The sequence below is a fragment of the Microtus pennsylvanicus genome, chromosome 9 (assembly GCF_037038515.1).
Source record: "Microtus pennsylvanicus isolate mMicPen1 chromosome 9, mMicPen1.hap1, whole genome shotgun sequence".
NCBI lineage: Eukaryota > Metazoa > Chordata > Mammalia > Rodentia > Cricetidae > Microtus > Microtus pennsylvanicus.
The window spans coordinates 80060553-80084863 of NC_134587.1; the positions used below are offsets into that span (position 1 = coordinate 80060553).

General features: G+C 37.5%; 1 protein-coding gene across 4 annotated transcripts in view; it reads right to left on the reverse strand.

Annotated features, from left to right (window-relative positions):
• Msr1 (macrophage scavenger receptor 1) overlaps nt 1–20237 on the reverse strand; it is a 61204-nt gene extending 40967 nt beyond the window's left edge. For 2 of the 4 annotated variants that reach the window (XM_075986551.1, XM_075986554.1), the window contains exons 1-4: nt 20064–20237; nt 11091–11196; nt 8979–9092; nt 13–422 (exon numbers count right to left, since the gene is read on the reverse strand). In XM_075986551.1, coding sequence (XP_075842666.1) covers nt 13–422; nt 8979–9092; nt 11091–11196; nt 20064–20162 — 729 coding nt within the window. In that variant the 5' untranslated portion in view covers nt 20163–20237. Of the gene's footprint in view, nt 1–12; nt 423–8978; nt 9093–11090; nt 11197–15017; nt 15219–19256; nt 19335–20063 lie in introns of those variants that run through there. The other 2 variants (XM_075986553.1, XM_075986552.1) reach the window with 2 other exon arrangements.
• Between the last annotated feature and the right edge of the window lie 4074 nt (nt 20238–24311).

Here is a 24311-nt window from a genome sequence, read left to right on the forward strand (position 1 = left end):
TGAAATGCTTACCTCCTGTTGCTTCACGGTAGACTCATTGACTTTGCGGTTCAGTGTTTCTGTATGGAGCTGGACATCAAGCAGTGTGGTATTGAGACTCAGCAAGGATTTGGAGATTTCATCTAGTGAGTTCCCATGTTCCTGGACTGACGAGATCAAGGAACTTAACTGCAGCAGAACATCATTAAGTCTTTGGTCGGTTGCCATACTGAAATTCTGGAAGCGTTCTGTGTCCATGAGGTTGTCTTTTAAGTCTGAAATGCTTTGGATTCTCTCCTCCAAGTCCTTCATGTGTTCCATGATGGCTGGAAATCTCATTTCAGCTTTCCTGGTTTCTTCTTCTCCAATCAGACTTTGAGAAGTATCACTTGTGTTAATTGAACCAACAAAGCAATTCTTCATTCCCCTATTGATAAGCTGAGCTGAATATTTAAACAAAAACAAATCAAATCATAGCCTATATCATTTTGTGCTCATCACTACTTTCTATGTCTCTGCACTGCATTCCATTACAGTATGTTGAATGCTATCCTAAATCAAGAATGTATTTTTGAAACATAAAGCAAAGAAAACCAGCCTCCAAATCACAGTCTCGGAGAACTTAAATAACAATGAGGACACTAAGAGAGACATACATAGATCTAATCTACATGGGAAGTAGAAAAAGACAAGATCTCCTGAATAAATTGAGAGCATGGAAAACTTGGGAGGTACTTAAAGTACTATCACTTTCAACAGTGGCTGAGATGGAGTAGACTAAATATGTAAAACTTATCACTGGCAACTGATAGCCATGGAAATTCTATTCCATTGCAAAGTGGATTATACATAAAAGAATGTCTTATCAGAATTCTTGCAGCCTTTACTCTCATAGAAAGAAATGTCTGCTAATTGATTATTATTTATATTAACAATAAGTGTTACTGTGTTTTTTTATTTAAAAGCACTTTATATTTCTGTGTGAAATTAGCTTATTGAATATAATAATATATCAATGGTATTTTGATATGGTCTACAACAGGAAACACAATTATTGCATTTCAGTCATTCTGAATTTCTTAATCAATAAATTAGACATACAGCCCAGTTCACGCACCCTCTTTTCCACTGCCCAGGGTCCTAGCTGGGGTCATCCCCGTGGACTCCCGATATCCCCTCCAGAGCCAAGCCTCATGCCAACCCCAAAATAACTCCCTCAATTAAGATATCTCCTTCCCTGTTTCCATATCTGTCCTTCCTCCATCTCAATCATCCCACTCCCCCAAGCTCTCCCCAAACCCTCCCCTTTTCCCCTGTCTCTCATCCTCTCCTCTTCCCCCCAGCCCACCCCCACCCCCATACCCTCAACTTTTGACTGGCGATCTTGTCTGCTTCCAGTTTCCAGGAGGATCTACATATGTTTTTCTTTGGGTTCACCTTATTACTTAGCTTCTTTAGGATCATGAACTATAGGCTCAATGTCCTTTGTTTATGGCTAGAATCTACTAATGAGTGAGTACATACTATATTCATATTTTTGGGTCTCGGTTATCTCACTCAGGTTAGTGTTTTCTTTTTCCATCCATTTACATGAAAAATTCAAACCTGAACTGGCCTTATCCCGTAGTCAGACTAATGACTATCTTGAATATCACCATAGAAGCTTCATCTGGCGATGGATGGAAAAAGAGACAGAGACCCACGTAGGAGCACTGGACTGAGCTCTCAAAATCCAGTTGAAGAGCAGAAGGAGGGAGAAAATGACCAAGGAAGTCAGGACCATGAGGGGTTGGTCCACCCACTAAGAGAGTGTGCCTGAGCTAATGGGAGCTCACCAAATCCAGCTGGACTAAGAATGAATGACCATGGGATCAAAAAGGAGCCTCTGAATGTGGCTGACAATTAAGGCAGACTGAGAAGCCAATGATAACGGCACTGGGATTTGTCTCTACTGCATGTACTGGCTTTTTGGGATCCTATTCTATTTGGTTGCATACCTACCTAAGCCTGGATGGAGAGGGGAGAGCCTTGGATTTCCCAAAGGGCAGGGGACCTTGCCCTCTCTCAGGATTGGAGGGGGAGGGGAGAGGGTGTGTGGGGTTCGGGATGGAAGTGGGAGGAGGGCAGGAAGTGGAAATTTTGATTGCTATTATTTATAAAATAATAAAAAATTAGACATAAAGTATGTTTGCTTGCTACAGATAATATTTATTAAATTCAAACTGAGAAGCAAATTTTTATGTAAAACTTAATCAATTTAATGCTTTACTTATAGAGCACCTCTGGTGTGAACTATCAATTGTGAACTGGCAATAAAAGTGTATGCCTCATCAAGAAAACTTTTCTTTGGAACAGACAGAGATAACTACACAAAACCACTATCAATAAAAATCCATTGGAAAGCTTGGTCCCAAGCAATGAATCTACAAAATGCTCTCACACTTAAGGTTCAAGGAACATCACAGAAGAGGGCACATGAAGACTGAAAGAGCCAGAAGATCATGGACTTCTGTGAAACTGTGTCTCCTAGTAACATCAGAAGATGCAGCTGTAAAGTCTCACCCACATGGCTGTCCAAATGGGAGCCAAACAAAGAGGACACTAAGCAAGCACATTAAATAAATAAATAAATCAATAAATCAATAAAATTTAGAACTAAAGATTACTCCCTGAAAATATAGCAAGATAAAGAATGTCACAAAGACAATATTAGTGAACATAACAAAACTGCATAGGGAACACCCCACAAGTCACAACCTTGCACAAAAATACTACAGGCCACTGAGTTAAGCTAGGATCAGGAGAAGTGCCCCTGCCCAAGGAAGAACACGACAATTAGTTGCCCATTACCAAATGGTCAGACTTAGAAACATAATTATAAGTAGCACATGGACTCAATGGGTTATGTTCGGGAATACACATGTATATACGAGTGCATGTATGTAAGAAAGAACAATTGATAAAAAGAAAGTCATAAGTTTGGAACAAGCTCAGGGATGGGTATATGGGAAGGTTTGGAGGTGGGAAAGGGAAGGGAGAAGTGTTGCTATTAAAACACAGTCCCAAAATTAAACAAAATAAACTGACTGGGAAGGCATTTTGTCCCTAACAATAATAAACTTAAATCAACAACATCTAAAAAACTGTTTCAAAATTGTCCCATGGTGAACATTGCTTCATTTAGTCAGCAGTTACGACAAAATTTTTGAGTGGTATACACTGGATTAACATTTAAGACTGTGTTTATGAGCAGCAACATTGGACTAGTTACTAGTGTTCAAGCTTTCATTTTACCATCTGTGCAAATAGAATGTTAGTACTACTATCAACAACAAATAAGTATATAAAAAGTGTATAGATCATTTCCTAATATTAATACGCATTTGATGCTTCAGGATTAAAGTATCATCTTTATCTACATCCTTAATATTGATGAATTCCATTACAATGATATATTAACTATGTATAGTATAAATATGTTACTTAAGTAAAAGTAATCAATTAATAAATTATACTAAATATATTAGTATGTTGTATAATATAAAAACATTCCTGTAAAGAGTAGTGTCTGTAAACACAGCAGTTTGTGCTTTATTTTACGAAACCTATATCCTATTTGCTTCATCATAGAACTTTGCTTTGAAAACAAGATTTATTTCAAATAGTAAAATAGTATTTTTTTCTCAGCATAGAAAGAGGAGGTCGGGTGTTGTTAAAGGTTGCATCAACTATGATTTTAATTTGACGACATAGACGTGAGTTGATAATAAAGGCTTCGTTTATTTATTTTAAAAACATAGTTATTATCTCCTCAATAATAAATAAAACTAACTTCAGCTTTATTTTATTTAAAAATTGTTCACTTGAGTGCTGGATCAAGGAGCTTTATGGTACTTGTCAGGCATGCCTGTGAACCTTAGAATCTAGACTACAGCCATAACTAACTGTGGTGGTCTTAAATGAGACTGGGTTCCAAACACTCATATATTTAATGTTTTGATTCCACAGTTGATTTTACTGCTTAGGAAGGATTAAAGAGTGATCCTGTAGAAGAAGAACATCTATGAGGCATGACTTGAAGTTTCTAAAGACTTGGGCTATTCTAGTGTCCTCTTTCTTGTATCTCAAGCTGCGAGCTCTTAGAGCCGTGCCTGCCTCCTTCCTCCCATGCTCTTTGCCAGAATGATTATGGACTCTAATCCTTACAGTTACAGTAGCTGCAAGGTTCAAATTAATGGTTTTCTTATAAGTTGCCTTGCTCACGGTGTCTTATCACATCAATAGAAAAGTTAGACACTAACTAAGCAAATTAAATAGTTAAGAAAAAATGTAAAGTAGGGATTACCTCCTTATAATACAGCTATATAAAGAATGCCACAAGGACATGGTCAAAGGACATACCAACGTGGACAGAAAAAAGCTCATGAGGCCACAACCTTACCCAAAGAACTTTAGGCAACAGAAAAAGCTGGGAGTAAGAGAGGTGGTCCTCCCCAGGGAAGAACACACCAATAGGAGGCACAGTGTCAATCAGCCAATGCTGAAACCATCCATACAAGTAATAGTATGCAGAGTAAGCAGGTTATATTTTAGGACTATATATCTATGTACGTATATACATATGCAAGCAATAACAATAGTGAAAACAGGGCATTAATTTTAGAAGAGTAGGGAGGACATGAGAGGGTTTGAAGAAAGGTAAGGTAAAGTAGAAATGTTAAATGTAAAATTATGTTATAATCTCAGAAATAAAATCAAAAGAGAACGTGAGAGTTCTTACACTCTAAAGTGTATTTCTTTTCGCTTGTTTCTGGAGAGATGGCGTTATGTTGCATGTCTATTTTACGCAAAAGAATTCAAACTTTTACTCATCTGCAAATACCTAGGGAGCTGGTGATATTTGATTATCCAGATCAGATTTACTCTCTCATGTTAGCAATACCTTTGTCTATCTAAAATTTATATTCTTTAAAACATAAAACAGCAATTTATGCACATTCATTCTAGAACATATCTTTTTGCACTGCTCCAGTTGTATGCTGTTATTTTCCATCAGGAATGCGTTACATTCTTTAAGAAAGCCATCACATATAGTAGGCCATGAAGAGAACAAACAACTTTTCACGCATGTGATACTTCAAATATGAATAGCTTTATGTCCATCATTCTGCTTCAACTATTAATTCATGTGTTACACCAGTGCTTTTGACATTCTACATTTATAAACTCTGATATCATGTCTGTCTATGCAACATATTTTAACTTTTCTTTGAAAGATATTATGATCTGGTACTAAAAGTTACAAGGTCACTAATTTACCTATTATTGGAACATGATAATCACAATGAGTTCTGCTTAAAATTCTGGTGAATTTGGTACTGGTATTAATTTACAAGATTAGACTATCCTATTCCTTATATGTGTTAACAGGTTCCTACTGTAATTTTAAGAAACAGAAAATCACAAATCAATTAATATATATTCCAGAACAAATGTTTGAATTGGTAATATTTGTTAATGACTCAAAAACTTTGAACTTGATTACAGGCATGGATAATTTTTAGGCTTCTGTTTTCTTGGGTCAGGGCCTATCAGAGCCCTCAGTCCTTGAGGTAGGCTTTGTAGACTGCGCTTTGTACAATGAGATGGAATTTGCTCAAATTCTACCTGGTGTAAATTTGATGACACCAGACAAGGGCATGTCATTCAGCTTTGTATTCACACTTCAGATAAGCATATCCACATGGACAACATGGAAATAATTTTACTCGTGTGGAATCTACATTACTAGAAACTTCAGTTCTCTTCATTCCATAGCTGCCATTTGCTTGCTGTTTGCTTTGGTTGTTATATTTGATGTTTGTTTTCTCTGCTTTTTATGGTTAAAACAGGAGCTGCTTTTTTGTTGCTTTTTTTTTTTTTGCTTGTTTGCTTATGGGCTTTTTGTAGGAATATTCTTTTGGCTAACATTATGACAATTCTATTTCCATGTTATTTTTTTCTGGACAATCATGTTTTATTATAATAACCAAATTACAACTGGAGCCAGTAGACAAGAGAGGTTAGGACACAAAAGTCAGAGATGGGAGCACATTCTCCATTACCGAGGAGTTTCAGTTTCCCGGGGCAGATAATGAAAGTAATTATAGTGTTTGCTGAAAGGGTAATTGTAAAGACGTATTAAAATAACATGCTAAAAGTTTAGAGCCCAATGTTTGGGCATAGTAAATGATGTAAAATGATTAAATGATAGCTGCTTTTACAATTGCTGTTGATTTCCTTAGCTTTTCTTTCTGAGGAGTATTTTGAATCTGTTTTGAGATACTCTCTTAAAAGTTTCCTTTTGCATTTAGGAGTATTTTCTTAGCGAGATTAGAAGGCAGATTCACATGAACTTTTCCTAAGCCTTTCTCTTGATGGTGCATATAGCAAATATGTGTGTGGGTGTCATGAGAAAAGAACAACGACAAGACCAGCAAATTTGAAAATCAGCTGTCTGGGGAGGTAGCTCAGTTGATAGACTGCCTTCCTGGTATGCAGGTCACCCTGATTCCAGCACCAGGTGAACTGAATGTTTTGATGTTGTAATCTCGGTACTCAGAGGTAGAGGCAGGAAAATCTGTGCTCAGGGTTGTTCTTAGGTACATAGCAAGTTGGAAGAGCCAGCCTGGGATAAAGAATGTATTCAGGAAAAAATATTATTTGAAAATGTTATCCCCATATAAGCAAACTTCTTAGAGAAATACATGCCTAGAGAACACCACAGGGAACCCACGTCACAAATCCTATTTTAAAAAATCCCAATGGGGGCTGGAGAGATGGCTCAGAGGTTAAGAGCCTGCTCTTCCAAAGGTTCTGAGTTCAATTCCCAGCAACCACATGGTGGCTCACAACCATCTGTAATGTGGTCTGGTGCCCTCTTCTGGCCTGCAGGGATACACAAAGACAGAATATTGTATACATAATAAATAAATAAATATTTTTAAAAAAATCCCAATGGATGTTGCTGTGTAATTGTTAAAAACTGCTTAAATAATGGAACATTAAATACATTAATTAGATATTGTCATGTGGTGTAGGAGTTCCTTCTGTTTGTTTGTTGCTTTCATTGGTTAGTGAATAAAGAAACTACCTTGGCCTAGTTGGTAGGGCAGAACTTAGGTAGGGGTGGGAGACAGAATTGAATACTGGGAGGAAGAAAGGTGGAGTAGGAGAAAGACCATGGATCCTCCACCTGAGACAGATGCTGGTTATTATCTTTGTCCGTAAGCCACTGCCATGTGGCAATATACAGATTAATAGAAATGGGTTACTCTGTGATGTAAGAGTTAGTCAATAAGAAGTTAGAACTAATGGGGCAAGCAGTGTTTTAATTAACACAGTTTCTGTGTAGTTTTTTCAGGTATAAGCTAGCCAGGCAGCCAGGACAAACAAGCAGGCTATTTCCCCTGCAACAGTCATGTTTTTAAAATGTGATGTTACCATCTGATTATTGCATTTGATGTATAAAATTGCTGAAAAGCAGGCAGTCATGTTTTTCTGGGATAGACATTGTTAGGGTAAATGACCATACTTGCTTTCACATTGACACATACCTCAGAAACAGAATATTAGATTCTCTAGACATACTTTAGAAGACACTGGAGACACACAAAAGAACCATGGTTGACTTCATTCTCTTTTAGGGGTCATTTCTATTATGCAGTAATTGGAATTTCAGGAGTGCTTCAGTCCAACAGTAGAAGTGTTATGAACTATTGAGTATATTCTACTTTTGAAATAGTCTAAACTGCACTTTCTTTTTAAAAAATACAGAAAGTTTAATATAAAAATTCAATTACATTTATATGTAACAGTAATGAGCAATAGCAGTGTAAAATTCAAATTCATTAGATTTACAAAAGCAAGAAGAGAATCTAATCTCAGTCATGTCTACCAGTACATGTACATGATATATGTAAAACTCTGATAGAAGCTAACAACACTCTAAACAAGTGAAGATGCACCCCATACAGTATTTTAAGATTGCTTAAAAGTATAGACATGCATATCTGCACATACAGTCACTCACAGTTTAAATGAAATTTTGCAACTTGGGGTGAAAATGCTTCCCCCTGCTCATATTGAACAGTACTGTAAACCTAGCCTAGAGGACATACAAGAGCCACATCCCTACTACAATCAAAGTTCTAACTGCCTTCTAAATAATTATCTATGCCCATGGATGAGTGTAACTCCCACAGCTCGTCACCGCTCTTCAGAGAAGTGCCTCTCAGTAGACGGAGATCATTACAGAAATCCACAACTTGCCAAAATGGCCAGAACAACTGCTTGGTATACCTATCCCAAATTGATACACCTATAATACAACCTGTACATCCAAGGTTCAGCGAGCATCACAGAAGAGGGGACAGAAAGTCTGTGAGAGGAAGAGAACCAGGTTGTTTACCGACAGATGATGTATTATATGTATGACATGGATTGGCACTCATGAAATGTTAACACTGTGATCACCTGAACAAGACCTGAAAAATAACACCACCAATCAACTTTTAAGTATAGATGGAGGAAATCTCACAAGGCCCTAAACCTGAAATCGTGGCTTTCGGGGAAGACTAAGTCATCTGTAGAAATGAGTGCCCTCATATGTTATCCAATCCCAAGAACTCAGATATACACATATCTATATCACAGTAACAAAGAATAATAGATAATGGTTTTGAGAAGAATTTGGAGACAAGGGAGGAGAAAGAGAGAGCAGAACAGATGTAAACTGAGCTCTCTTCATGTCAATATTTTTATTTTACTCTTTTATATTTCATTTATAAAATTAAAAGAACCTTCTACTTACATTATGGAATCCATTTTAATTGCATCTGCTGAAATCGAGGAATGCTTTGCATATGAAGTTTCTTTATGAATCCATCATACAAAACTGTTATAGTTCTGCTTTCACAAGAAGCACACAAACAAAGTTTCAAGATTCTAGGATACTGTACCTGCTACTATCCCAATGAGTGGGATGAGAACTGCGAACACAAGAAGGTAGAGAGCAACTAAGGCAGTTTTGAAGGACTTCAGCTTCTCCTGAGCGGAAGAGCCATTTTTAGGATCTAAAACAGAGCAAAAGAGAACAGAGCAAAACCCCAAACTATTATTAAAAAACAAAAAATAAAACAAAACAAACTTAATTAAAGTCTTGGTAACTGGTGCTGGGAATAAGGTTTAACAGATGAAGAGCTTGTTGTACAAGGAAGAGATCATGACTGTATATGATCTCCTGTTTGTACATCTCACATGGTTGGACTATGTCACATGATTGAACTATAACACACAATTATTTTAAATGGAAAAAAGTGAGTCACATTTTGACTAAAGTTCAGAATGCATCAATAAAGCCCATTCTCTGGATCTATGAGAATGTCATACCTATGCTTATCTCTTTGACATACTTTCACATAGGACAGGAATTTTTATGAAGGGATATGGATTGCAGTGGGACTATGCTGATACAGAGGGAAAATGGTAAATTGTTTCCATATTTATTGTGTAGGGAGTATTTATGTGAGTTCATTTATTGTGTGACTACCTGTGTACAGCTGGATTTCTGTGGAAGCTCATGGTCAGTGTTCAGATGTCCTCCTCTATTGTTCTTCACTCTTCCCTTTTGAGAGAGGGTCTCTCATGGAACCTATATTTTCTTGGTTTCACTAGACTGGTGATCAGGGAGCTTCAGGGATCTGCCTGTATTTGTCTTCCCAGTGCTGTGTTCAGAAGAGTGCTCTGCCACCCTCTGCTTTCTACACAGGTTCTGAAGATCCAAAAATCAAGTCTCTCTGCTTGCACAGCCAGCGCTTGACTGAATAAACCACCTCCTAAGCATCTTCCTAAGAGGGTTTTGTATAGCCCAGGCTAGCACTACAGTCACTCTGCAGCAGAAAATAGCCTTTAACTCACGGTTTTCCTGCCTCTACCTCCTAAGTTCGGGAATTATAGATGTGAACCACTTTGTTCAGATCTGTTCAATCCCATTTTGTGAGACATGGAAAGGGAAAGAAATGAACATTTAAAAAGGTACAGTCAAGAAAAAAAGTAAAGAATGGAAATGAAAAGAACAACCGATTATAAAAGCAAGTTGAAACTGTCTGTATTTCAGGCTGACTAAATGGGAATCACATTTGCGCACCTTGTGTGCGTCTGTAGCATAAGGAGGTCAGGGGTCAGTTCATCTGGAACTGGAGTCGCAATGGTAATGAGATGCCATGTGCATGCTAGGCACCAAAGCCAGGTCCTTTGAATAAGCAAATGCTCTTAGACGTGGAACAATCACTGTCCCTTCCACTTTATTTTTGAGAGAAGTTCTCTCACTGAACCTGGAAATTACAGATTTAATTAGATGGACTGCCCCAGAAGCCACAGGAATTTTCCTGTTACTGCCTCTCCCACACAGGAATTACAGGTGTCAACTGCCACATGTGATTTGAATTTGCATTTGTAAACTCATGAGTTTTGCATGCTGTTTCCTTTACCTGAAATCTCTCTGTAATGCTTCTCTTTTCACCCATCTCCACAGATATGGGCATCAAGGGTTAGTAGATGGATAAAACTTTCTGTTCTGTCACCTCAAGCCTGATCAGAGAAGCTGGTGAGCTTTGTTTCTTTTGTGTTCCTGTCCCAATCTGATTCATCAGTTGTAAGTGGAATTTTTATCTCCCCAAAAGATATGCAGAAGTGCTAACTCTAAATAACTATGAAGACGAGTTTAATGAACTAGGGTCACTGCAGATGTAGCCAAGTGTAAATGATGTCTTGTGGTGTGATAACTATTCTGATGACTGGATCTTTACAAGAAGAGAAAAGAACATACACAGGAAAACGAACTCTCAGAAGCAAGAAGCAGAAGTGCAATAATGCACCTAAAAGCCAGGACTACCAAGAATTGCCAGAAACCACTAGAAAGAGACATGACCTTTAAATGACCTTTGTTCATTTGGATACCTTGATTTAAGACTTCTGGGACAGAGAACTGTGACAAAACAAACAAACAAACAAATCTGCACTGATTTAAGCCACTCAACCCAGGACCTGTGCCACTGTCATTTTCTACTTACTGGGAGGAAGCAATGTTGTCATTGAGCGAGCATCAAACTTCACAGATTCTGAGTAGCTATCAGCATCCTCTGGTTCATCAGGGAAGAGCCTCTGTTGCTCTATGATCTATTAAACACGCACAGAATACACAAATCCCATATGAAATTGCTGAGGTTTCTCATGGTGTTTTAAGTTATTTATAATTAATATTCAATTTTAGCAAGCAAAAGTATAATTAAATACACATGTCATATAAAGCACTGTATTAATCTTTCTCTTGACTTTTCATTGAAGTAATAAAAAGTCAAATTTATAGGGCTGTGTTTATAGTTGCCAATAAAGTGACTGCTGATTAAGCATGAATATCTGTATTTGAATGCCTATCATCCCCCCAAAAGCTAGACATGGTACAGTCCTAGTGATCTGACTTGGAGACAGGAGGACCTCCAGCACTATTATGGCCAGTCAGTGTAACCCACTGATGAGTCTCAGAGAGAATAAGGGATCCTGTCACAAAACAGATGGTGCAAAGAAGTGGGAGACAATATCCAGCCTTGACCCTTGATTTCCACACACAGGTACACACACGTACAGGCTCACATGTTTACCTTCACTACCTCCAGACATACACTGACATGCACACAAACACGCACTCACACTTAAGTTACAAACACATGAAAAACAGAAGAAAGAGGTCCAATGCTTGAGGACTCGCTGTGCTGTTCTCTGTGGAAAGGCATCTGTGTTTACAGGCATGTGGTCTTTGCATGTGAAGAGTAGACTTACTTTTCTAAGGACAAAAAGATTCAACTGGCAGAAAAATAACTAGCTAAAGAGAAAACAAATGATTTCCCTTAGAACAAATAGCCTCGTGTTTTGGGACAAATATTTCCTGTGACTTTCTGGACTGATTCGTTACACACAGCTTAGTGAGCCAGACTTCCTTGCCAGGGCATCTGCTAATCTGTTTAGAAAGATAAAGTCAAGTAATTAGATTTAAATGCACAGGAAAAGGTAACTTTTCTTTCATTCCCTTCTAACTGGCGCTCTCTCCCTCATCTCCTCCCCCTTGTTCTCCTTGTCTTTTCTTTCTCTCTCCTCTTTCTTTGTATGTTTACATTACACAACATAAGTCTGTTCCTGTATCATTTAAATTCAATCACTATACTACCGAGCAATATATACCTTTATTTCTAGTGGCAGTTGTCAGTTATCAAAGCCCTTGAATGTCTTAATATGGAGCTAAATGGGCCACCATGACAGACTTCCTGATATGTGAGTGGAGAGGGTCAATAATTTGCAAGTCATAGTGAGAGGAGCAAAAGTCTGGCCTGGGATTTCACATTGAGGTGACACTTATGACAGCATTGCACTGCACATTCAAAAGATAGCAAAAAGAATCCTGAAAGTTTTCACTAAAAGGAAACATTTAACATTATTTTACTTCGACACAATACATACAAATTACCACACAGTACTCACTAAGATGTACCCTTTTATATTTATATTTATACATTTAATTATGACCAAGATTAGCTCAGTGGTGAAACACTTACCAAACACGTAACAGGTCTCATTCTTACTTCCAATTATACAAAATATCTTAATTAGGTTTTCTATTGCTGCAATAAAACACCATGACCAAAAGAAAGTTGGAGAGAAAAGGGTTTATTTGGTTTATACTTTCAAATTGCTGTTCCTTTGCCAAAGAAATTCAAGACAGAAACTCAGACAGGGCAGGAACTTAGAGACAAGAACAGATATAGAGGCCAGGTGGTAAAGAATTGGGTGGAAAAGTGTTTGCACACTGTTACTGGAATCATTTTGTTACTCGCTGTCACTGGTTCTTCTCCAAATGAGTAAAGAAGGCTCTAGCATGCCTCTTGAGATATCCTGAATTCATTTTCCCCTCAATGCAACAGAAACGTTGCAGGCCATTCACTCTATTGTCTATGGAGGAATGTTTGTGAACAAAGATGAAGACACATGTCCCTAAAACAAACTTCTAGAATGTAAGCTGGCAGATATGTGTCTAGTTTTGTTCAACATTGTATTGCCAGAGCTTAAGGCAACCTGGAACATTGAATATCCTTTATAAGTGTTGAGTGGATAACTGTGTTAGTCTTTCTAAGACTTAATCTCATGCATTTGTCTTTGCTTGCCAAGTGAGGTGGACATTTAGAAAACCAGGGAACAGCAGGGGTGAGTTCTTTGGCAAAGGGAAATTCTTCACAATTTTTGTTTGTGATCCAGATTCTAGGGTCCCTCAGTATCATCCTTGACCCTGTATTAATGTAACAGTCTCCACAAGAACTTAGTATTTCAATTCTCTTTTTATTTTTTAGTATTCATCCTCTTATAGGAAATATCTTGTCACACCTTGAAAATTCATATCCGAATTGACAAGCTTAGGCAGGCTTATCTTCTAGTTTAGGCAGCCTAAGCTTCCATCAAAACCAAGGTGTATATTTCCTAGTTTTGTCTCAGCCTCCCCACAAGCTAGAACACTAACATGAGGAAGATGAAGCCAGACTGAAATACTTTGGATAAAATTGTACTAAAGTAATTTTCCTTTTTATGTATATATATTTTGCTGTCTTTTGGATCCAGAAGTAGACTTGCCTCTTAGGGCTTAGGAACACAAACTGCCTCTGTCCTTGTCCTTGTCTGCAATCCTTTGATTCTTGTGAGTCACAACTGGCCACTGGTTTCATCCACATCCTACTGACATTTGCAGGGACATGTTACTAGCTTTAGGCCAGGGTGATGTAGGTGTGGGAGGTTAGTTTGGTAGGATGTTTATCTAAGCTAGGTTTTACCCTCTAACCATCAATAATAGTTTTTAAATCACCGAATCTCGGATTCTCTTGCAGTGTTATTCCCAGCTGCTGAAGTTTCTTGTGGGAGATATAGGAGCAATGTCTATTCCCTCCTTTTAGATCCTAGTGATAAATGACAGTATGATTCCAGAGCATCACAGTTCACACTGGGAAACAATGAGTTTACTGGGCTTACTTAAAGTGCATGACTGATGGGTTTTTATAGAAACATGGCGGACTTTAGTGTATCTCCTCTGGCAAGTCTATGGATGATTTCTTTCATGTCTTTGCATAGATGAAGCCTCCTTTCCATACTAATTACGAGCCTACATATAGCCCTCAGACCATTCCTGAGTTCATAACCCTACTTGTATAGCCACATGCAAATAGCTCGAAGAGTGGCCAGATAATCTGGTAACTGTCCAATGAGCCTTCCCACTCCCTCATTCACACTTTGACGAGAGGATGTCAACAGTCCACAGGCTCAGTGGTGACAGACGCTAACAAGTAGGCGCAGATGATCTCAAAGATGGTAGCAGTGTGGCTGGGAAGCTAGCAACTTCTAACACTCCCAATCCTCATCTTTGTATTTTTTCAAACAGTATTTTCCTCGACACCCACAGTTCTATGAGCATTATGAACATCGACTCTGGACGTAGATGTAGCCATTTCATCACTGTGGGCAACATCTGCTCTCAGCAATCTACTGCTGTGATGCCTTTAATAAACATTCGTATTCGTGACAAAAACATCTTCATGAGCAACCGCAGAAACAAAAATTCCTCACATGTTGTGCAATTTCTCTCAATTTACTCCCTATAGTTTTAGCCCTTTAAAGTATGTTGGAGGAAAGAGAAACAGGCATATAGAGACAACTTCATTTGCAAAAAAAAAAAAAAACAAACAAAACAAAACTGAGAAACAAAGTTGCAAACAAGCTTGATTAGTGGACAAGTAAGCAAAAACGATCCTGTACTTTCAGATACAGACAAACCTTTGGTTATTTTCTGTACGATTCTGCTTTGAGACAGTGTGTTACGAGGTCAGCCACTCTAACCTTAACACACACTCTTCCTCAGACTCCTAAACGCTGTGATTACAGGTGTGCTATTGTGCCTTCCCCCATACCTGCACAGTGAGTGTGCCAGACCCAGCTCTTGTCCTTTTGTCTCTCCCTATTTGCTCCCCTGATGACCTCAGTGCTTGCATTTCAGATGGAAGGATCTGTGTTTGATCCCCTGAGCCATAAAATGAAGATAAAGAAAAAGCAAAACAAAATGAAAACTTACATACATAAATTAAAAAAAGTTAGAAGGCAACAACCACGCTACCCCCAGAAACCGACAAACTCATGGAAACTGAACAGTCAACTACTGAACCACACCTGGGTCAAGGAAGAAATCAAGAAAGAAATTAAAGTCTTCCTTGAATTTAATGAAAATAAAGGGACAACATACTCAAACCTATGGGACACTATGAAAGCAGTGCTAAGAGGAAAGTTCATAGCACTAAGTGCCCACTTAAAGAAAACGGAGAAAGCATACATCAGAGACTTAACAGCACACCTGAAAGCTTTAGAAAAAAAAAAGAAGCAGACGCGCCCAGGAGGAGTAGAAGACTGGAAATAATCAAACTGAGGGCAGAAATCAACAAAATAGAAACACAGAAAACAGTCCAAAGAATCAATGAAACAAAAAGTTGGTTCCTGGAGAAAATCAAGAAGATCGACAAACCCCTATCCAAACTAATTAAACGACAGAGAGAGAACACGCAAATAAATAAGATCAGAAATGAAAAGGGGGACATAAGCACAGACACAGAGGAAATTCAGAGACTCATTAGATCTTACTACAAAAGCCTGTATGCCACAAAACTAGAAAATGCAAAAGAAATGGACATTTTTTTAGATAAGTACCATATACCAAAGCTAAACCAAGACCAGGTGAACCATCTAAATAGACCTTTTAGTCGCAAAGAACTAGAAACTGTTATCAAAAATCTCCCCTCCAAAAAGAGCCCAGGACCAGATGGTTTCTTTTTTTCTTTTTTGTTTTTGTTTTTTTAAATTTATTTATTTATTAAAGATTTCTGTCTCTTCCCGCCACCGCCTCCCACTTCCCTCCCCCTCCCCCAATTAAGCCCCCCCCCTCCTCAGCCCAAAGAACAATCAGGGTTCCCTGCCCTGTGGGAAGTTGACCAGATGGTTTCAATGCAGAATTCTACCATAACTTCCAAGAAGAGCTAATACCTATACTCCTTAATGTATTTCACAATATAGAAACAGAAGAGGCATTGCCTAATTCCTTTTATGAAGCTACAGTTACCCTGATACCAAAACCACACAAAGACCCAACCAAGAAAGAGAATTACAGGCCGATCTCACTCATGAATATCGATGCAAAAATTCTCAATAAAATACTGGCAAACCGAATCCAAGAACACATTAGAAAAATTATCCATCATGATCAAGTAGGCTTCATCCCAGAGATGCAGGGCTGGTTCAACATACGAAAATCTATTAATGTAATCCATCATATAAATAAACTGAAAGAAAAAAACCATATGATCATTTCATTAGATGCTGAAAAAGCATTTGACAAAATTCAACACCCCTTTATGATAAAAGTCTTGGAGAGATTAGGGATAAAAGGGTCATACCTAAACATAATAAAAGCTATATACAGCAAGCCGACAGCTAACATTAAGTTAAACGGAGAAAAACTCAAAGCCATCCAAGTAAAATCAGGAACACGACAAGGCTGTCCACTCTCTCCATACCTCTTCAATATAGTGCTTGAAGTTCTAGCAATAGCAATAAGACAACATAAGGGGATCAAGGGGATTCGTATCGGAAAAGAAGAAGTTAAGCTCTCGTTATTTGCAGATGATATGATAGTATACATAAGCGACCCCAAAAACTCTACCAAAGAACTCCTACAGCTGATAAACACCTTTAGTATTGTGGCAGGATACAAGATCAACTCCAAAAAATCAGTGGCCTTTCTATACACTAAGGATAAGGAAACAGAGAGGGAAGTTAGAGAAGCATCACCTTTCACGATAGCCATAAAAAAAATATTTTCCAAAATGATTGGACTTCCTAGATAGGCTTGTACCTCAAGGAAAGTTCATATTTCTTAAATGCGAAATTTAAAATTTCTGCTTTTCCCTGGAAAATGTTTCTTTCTGGCTTGCGTGAAGTTAGTTCCCTAACGCAAAAGATATCACCATTGCATCCCATCTTGTCCCAAAAGAATTTATTATTAAATTTATTGAATTATTTCAACATTCTTCTGATTATTACTATGAAAATTTTGTAAATGTTAGAGCACATACCCAGGTCGAGTCCTTCCTTGTCAGCATTGTCATGTGATGCTAAATGCACTTTCCAAACACCAAACAACTTCACATCCAGTGGCTTTTCCCGCCACACCCAGCTTCACTGATAAAGGATCGGGGAATTCTTTGAGCTTGTACAATCTATGCACAGAGTGTTCTCATGAGAAGCAAAACACTTCTCTACAATGTCAGCTTTTTATAAAGGGCCAAAAGTTCATGGAAGTAGCAACAGGAAAGCCATAGGAAAGAACTCTGTGGTTCACACGAACCACAGTCTTCGTTTTTGCTTTCCAGTTTATCACTAAAACAATGAGGGCCATGGAAGCCTGAGGCAGAAGTCAACTTCTACCATCCTGTCATTTTGATACAGTAAAATGCCATCAAGTCGTCACAGGTAACTTTAGTCTTTGCGCACATGTCTGAATTTACACAGTGAGCACTGTAGGGTGCATACTAATGGGTGTAACACATTTCCCTTAAAAATCATGTTTTCCTCCTTCTTTGATTTTCTTTTTTAAATTTAAAATAATGAACTACATGATATTTAACCAAACATGAGAATGTATAGATAGTTTCTTATACCACCGCTCCTTTTCTGGAGCACATGATTTTTCTAATATAAACTTTGATGTCATAGCTATTGTGGTCAGTTAGATTTATTCTTTTGATATTCTTTTGTTGAACCACTAGACTAAGTGAAAACTACTGCGAATTTCCTGGTATCTATTATTGTTTGGAAAGATGGTAGAATACCATATATGTTTGAGCAATATGTAAATGAGGAGATTATAAATTGAATTTATCACCATAGACTTGCTCAGATATTAACAAGAGTGGTGTTATTTTAAGACACCTTTGTTTTCATGTTTATAATTATTGTAGAAGAGATATTTCCACTCAATCATTTCTTAATTACTGTACCCCTTAGGTATTGTCTGTTCATATCCATTGCTTGAACAATACAGGGACACTTTCTTAAACCCATATGTAACTAAGTAAGGGATTTGTGTATGTCATCTATTTACTATTTGTTTTTGCTGCTGTTGTTATTGTGCTAGCACTGGACTTGCGAACAAATGTGTGCTCCTCAAAGGGTGTCACAGGTGAACTATACCCCCAACACTCGCTTACTTTTAATTTTGAGACAAGATCTCACTAAATTGCCCAGGCTGGCCTTGAACTCACATTGTAGCTCAAGCATGCCTAGAGCTTGTTGTCTGACTGCCTTGGCCTTCTAAGTAACTAGTTCACAGACTTATGACCATGCTTACTGCCACTCTCTTTTCATATTTACTATACATCATTTTTTCTAAGACAAATCTCTACATATATTTGCTGTGATCTTCTTACAGCCAAATTCTTAACATTGGGGCAAATTGCTTCAGTGTCATTGACCTTAATCTTTTAAAATAATAACCTTGTTTTTATAAATAAGTAGTTGACAATTTGCATCATTTTTTAAAATCAGTATATTTGGGCAAGCATTGTTTCCATGCTGAAGAGATGAGTGTATAAAAATTTCTGTTAGCAACTGAACCATATATGTGCCTAATGGTCATGATAATTATCCTTTGAAATAGAAAGAGCATCAACATTTGAATCTAACAGCAGAAAGTGACTAAAAACGTCATGAAGATACATTTTATAAAATTCTCAAAAAATAAAAACAGAAAGATAAAAAATAAAGCATTAACAAGCATGCTAAATGGAAAAGAGAATATGCCATATTTTAGGTAAGTGATATTTAAGAAATCAAGCACATATTTTAACAATTTTGAATTATAAAAATATATATTTTTATAATATTATATATATATGTAAAGGAATACTACAAAGGCAAAAATCATTTTAAGCTTGCCTGGTATGCAGAATAATATGCCAATATATGACTCAGCATTGCTTTACAATTCTATATTACCATATTAGACTTACTTATTTCACCTTCAAGGCAGCTCTGTGAACTATAGAATCAGATTTTCTCTATTTTGCACCTTAGGACAGTAACACCTAAATGGTGTAGGTACTTACTCAGTGTTATATAGTTGGAAGTGAAGTGGTGGACTTGAAAACAAGCAGATAGTGTATTTATACAATGTGAGCTCTCAGCTACTACCCTAAACATTCATCATTTCAGCTCAGTGACTATTCTGCCCCAGTTCCACATGGCCAGTGATAACACCAGCCCACTTTTATGATGTGTAAGTCTTACACATCAATCAATATCACTCTAAATTGTAACATCTCCATGAATTTATTTCTTATAGTTCTTTCTCCTTTTAAAGTAAGAGCCCCTCCTCTTCATACAGTAGTTACCTATATCAATTTTATTCTATGTAGGATGCTCATGTCATATTAATTGTATTTTATTCTTTGTATCCCTTCCCCATATGCAATTCAAAAACTATCTACAGAAGAGACTCAGACAATATCACTCTGTGAACAAGTCAAGATTAATACAACCATCTGGTTAAAACCACACATGTCACGTGAAGAGAAAGGAACAAACTAATTTATTGAACATACTTTGAATAAAGCCAACATTTTAGCAAAACACACAGAGTTACTTGTTAAGCTGACTATAAAATAGTTTGTTTCAGGCATATTTATTGTGTTTTCATTAATGAAAACCTTAGCAAGAATTTTTACTATTATCTTACCTGTTAAACAACAAAACCAAACTATTAGTGATAGAAGAAGAGTTCTGCTAGAAATTACTAATCAGCACTCTCTCTTTTACCATCTCTCTTTCTCTCTCCCCTCACATACTCACATGTACACATGCTAGACTCACACCATCAATAGAAGTAATTTCAGAAAAAATAAATTAAAATATACCTCTTTTGTCATTGCTGGAAAAGAAGACCGCAGTGATTTATCTGCTTCCCTCTCTTTACAATTGAAACCTAAAATTTTTATCACATAGTATTTCAGCATCTGGCCCACAAGGAAAGGAAATGACACAGTTGTGTGTTGAAAATCTTTCTTTGAAATGTGTTTCAATAGCCGTCTCATCCATGCACAAGTTTGCAAAATCTAAATTTGTCAGATAACTCATTCCCCTTTCCTCACAGGATATTGTAAAAAGAAAAGGGGAAGTTAAAGCAAAAGAAGAGCAAGAATTTTGGAGCAGAGTTCAAAATTAACCCCATACCAGTCATCCCTGGTGCATAAGTTATGGATGACCTCTCCAGCATCCGTTATTTCCCATCACATCTTCTTGCAGTCATACAGTACTGAGAGAAAAAACCCTGTTTTTTTTGCTTTTTGCCACTCTTTTCCCCTGGTCTTTTTAGAAAAGAGTAAAGTAAAAGGATAAAACAAAACATAAGGAAAGTCATTGGCACTTAACAATGGAAAGCAACAGTGCTGCTGCTCACTCCAGCTGTCTCTGTAATGGTGGTAGCAGTATCGCTTTCTTTATTATCTATGAGCATATCGGACTAAAGCAAGCTGAAGCATCAGCTTAATGGCAGGGAAAACCCTTCACTTTTCTAACACGTGGTCAGAAGTTTGTACGTTCTGATTTGTTCATTCACTCACATTCCACAAATTCAAATATGACAGAATTAAAAATTCAATATTGCATTTCTAAGCTTTTCTAGCTATTATTTCTGAACGGAGACACATAGATTATGTTCCACAAGCAATGGTTGGTGCTCCAAACAGAAGGAATCTTACTTCTTCTTTTTTAAAATAAAATGTTCTTCTTTCATACACTACATCTCTACAGCAGCCTCCCACCTTCCACACTTGCCAGCACCCCCCAGAACCCCCCAGTGCCTGTATCCCCTCCATATCTACTGCTCGTCCCTTCCCTTTCATAAAAGAGAAGGCCTCTTGGGGTTATCAACTGAATATGACATGACAAGTTACATTACAACTAGGCATATACCTTCATATCAAGTCTGGGCGAGGCAACCCATAGAAGGCAAAGGGTCCCAAAAGAAGGTGAAAAGTCAGAGACACCCAGCTCCCACTCTTAGGCGTCCCACAAAGCACCAAGCCAACAACTGTAATATATGATGAGTATCTAGCCTAGGTCCATGTGGGCTCCCCAAGCTGCCATTTCAAACTCTGTGAGCCCCTATGAGCCTTGCTTAGTTGATTCAGTACACCATCGCCATGAGAGGCTCCTTCTGGCAGCTGATAGAGCACTTGCTGAAACCCAGAGTCAAACATTAGGCAGAGAGAGATTTCAAATTGGAGATTTCCGTAGAGTTCCTCCCCTTGGAGCTTGGAACCTCATGGACAAGGGGGAGGAATAATTGTAGGAATCATATTTCTTAATCAACAATGGATCAAATCAGTAAGCCCAAAGGTACCTGCAATTAGTTGACAATGTGTGGTAGAAACAAGACAAAAGCATTTGAGAAAACACAAATGACCATGTAATAGTACTAATGTTTTTGATAACAGTATAGCGAACCTATTCTCAAGGTAATTAATAATATACTAAGAGTGGGCAGGTGGTAGAGCATTTGTGTAGCATTAGCCAAGTTGCCTTGGCTCAATCCCTAGCATCACGTCTTTTTTAATTAAAAGAAAAATAGCAAAAGAAATATTTAAATGGGGGCACATAACTTCTAGCCATGATGTTTTAAACAAAAAAGTAGAATTATAAATCCACCCACACTGAACTAGCCCCAAGGCTATTGGGCTATTTCATAGCCACACAGCAGAAGTTTCTCATAAAATTTGAAAGAAAGAGGAAACGTGAATGGACACAAGATCTCATTCATTTTCCTTTATTATTATTTGTGAATAAATACAATTATAGGGCATGGCGCCTGTGATATCAGGAGTATAAGAATCACATCCTACCCAGGCATAGCAATGCAAGCCTCTGAACCTAGCATTCAGTAGACCAAGTAAGGGGATATGGAGTTTGAGGTCCCCTAGGCATCTAGTGAGATCTCATCTCAGGAAAAAAAAAAAGATTTTCTATATTGTTAAATGGAGATAACTGGTTAATATTATAAGAGCTTTAACATCACACTCAAGGAGTCACCAATTATGACACTGACTTTCCAACTTTCTTTTTTTGAGAACTTTAGACTAGAGTCAGTTGCATGTCTAACCTCTCTGCAACAGCGTGATATATTTAGTTGTCCTTCACAATGCTAACCACTTCCCGTCTTCATTGTTTCCTCATTTTCTGGCTAATCTAATTGTTCATGTAAAAAAAAATCCTATTTCTTCTACCTTCAAAAATATTAATTATCCACACATTTTGTTTGCATATAAATATGCTTATTTGTAATTCTATAATGTGTTATATTATCTATTAGATATTGTATAATGTGGTACTATCTCTAACTCTTTACCAGGAAATCAGGGAGAAAAGACTAAACTCAGATCAATGGCTAATTGAAATTGGGGAAGGAATGAGGAATATCTAAGGACCTGGGGCTTTATTGTCTTATTTACTTACAGTCTCTCTGCCAAGCCTGGTTAGGAAAGTGTGGTGGGCCAAAGAGAAGATTCAGAGGATAAGGGTGCTTGCTCCCACACTTGACCACCTAAGTTTGACTCCCAGGATCCACATGGTGAAAGGAGACAACTGATTCTTTCAAACTGCCCTCTGACCTCCACATGTGTGCTGAGAAGTGTCATCTTACCCATCTCCTCAAAACTTAAATGTTCTTTAGAAAGGAAGTATGACTTTAAGACATACTTAAGTAAAATTTCATTATCCTTGAACTGTGAGTTACCGCAATTGGTAGTCTAATATACTGATTTCAGACTGTGTCAAAATACATTATTTCTTAATCGTGGGTCAGCGTGTGTACCATAGAAGGGTGTGTGAAGTCCTCATCAGAAGCATCGCATGGAAAAATCAATCACAAACTTAGGCATATTTTAGGGCTTTTGGGTGGTCACCTATTATCAGTCTCGTGACGCATGGATGGATCAAGTCACTTTATCTCTTCTATCTTTAAACATGTATCTACAGTGAAGACTGCAGAAGATTTGCCTAGCATTCAGTAAAAGTTCATCATCAATTAGGGAACTGGACTGGAAAAGCTGAGCTGAATGCTTTAGGGTTCATTGCATCACAAGCTTAACTGAAGACCTAACATTTTATATTCTCTAAGAGTTACTTATATGTTTAAATTTACAACTGGTCATTAGTTGTAAAAAATAAAATATGACATACAGAGTCTGAAGACAAGGCTCAGGAATTAGCAGAATATACTGCTTTTCCAGAGGATCCAAGTTTGATTCTAAGCACCCATGTCAAGTGGCACACAGCCGTGTGCAATTTCAGATCATGGCATCTAATGCTTTCTTCTGCATTCCACAGATACTGCACTCACATGCACAAATCCACACATGTACATACACAGAGAGAGTCACACACACATATAATAAAAATAATAATAAATGTATGTTTTGACATAAGTATGTGATTTTTCTACTAATATTTGTATGTTCTGAAATCAAGCAAATGAGTTCTGACTTACATACAGAGTTTGAGAATGCTGGAGTGGGTATATATATATATATATATATATATATATGAATATTATGACTATATAGAACTATCAAAACAATGCAAAATGTTGGCAAATACAGAGAAGTTGAGCAGAAATTGGTTTACCTCAGGCAGAATCCACCGGAGGCTCAAAGTTGTAGGAATATAACATAGAAACTGCTTTTTAAAAAAGAAACCATGGGCTCCTCACTTGAGCCCCAAAGCCCACATTTTGCATTTGTTTCCTCTAGATGTTTTACTGTGAGATTTTACAATGTTCTGTTTCAGACCAGAGAAGGAACACAAATCTGAATTTATATTGGATTCCAGGAGCATTACCAATCATAACAACACTATTATGACAAAGGACAAATACCCACAGAACTGTCACAGGACAGATCACACCTCACATTCTGGCAAGCATCATCAAAGGCACATATCAAATGCAAAGCACTCTACTGGAGTAGGAGTAATCATCTTAGGGAAACCAGAGGTCTAGCTTTAGGAACCAAGCACAACTAAGAGCCAACTTTCTGAGTTAGAGAAGAGATGAGGATCATCTACTCCCTACCTTGACCAGGACCCCTTCTCCAAAGACAAAATTGGGA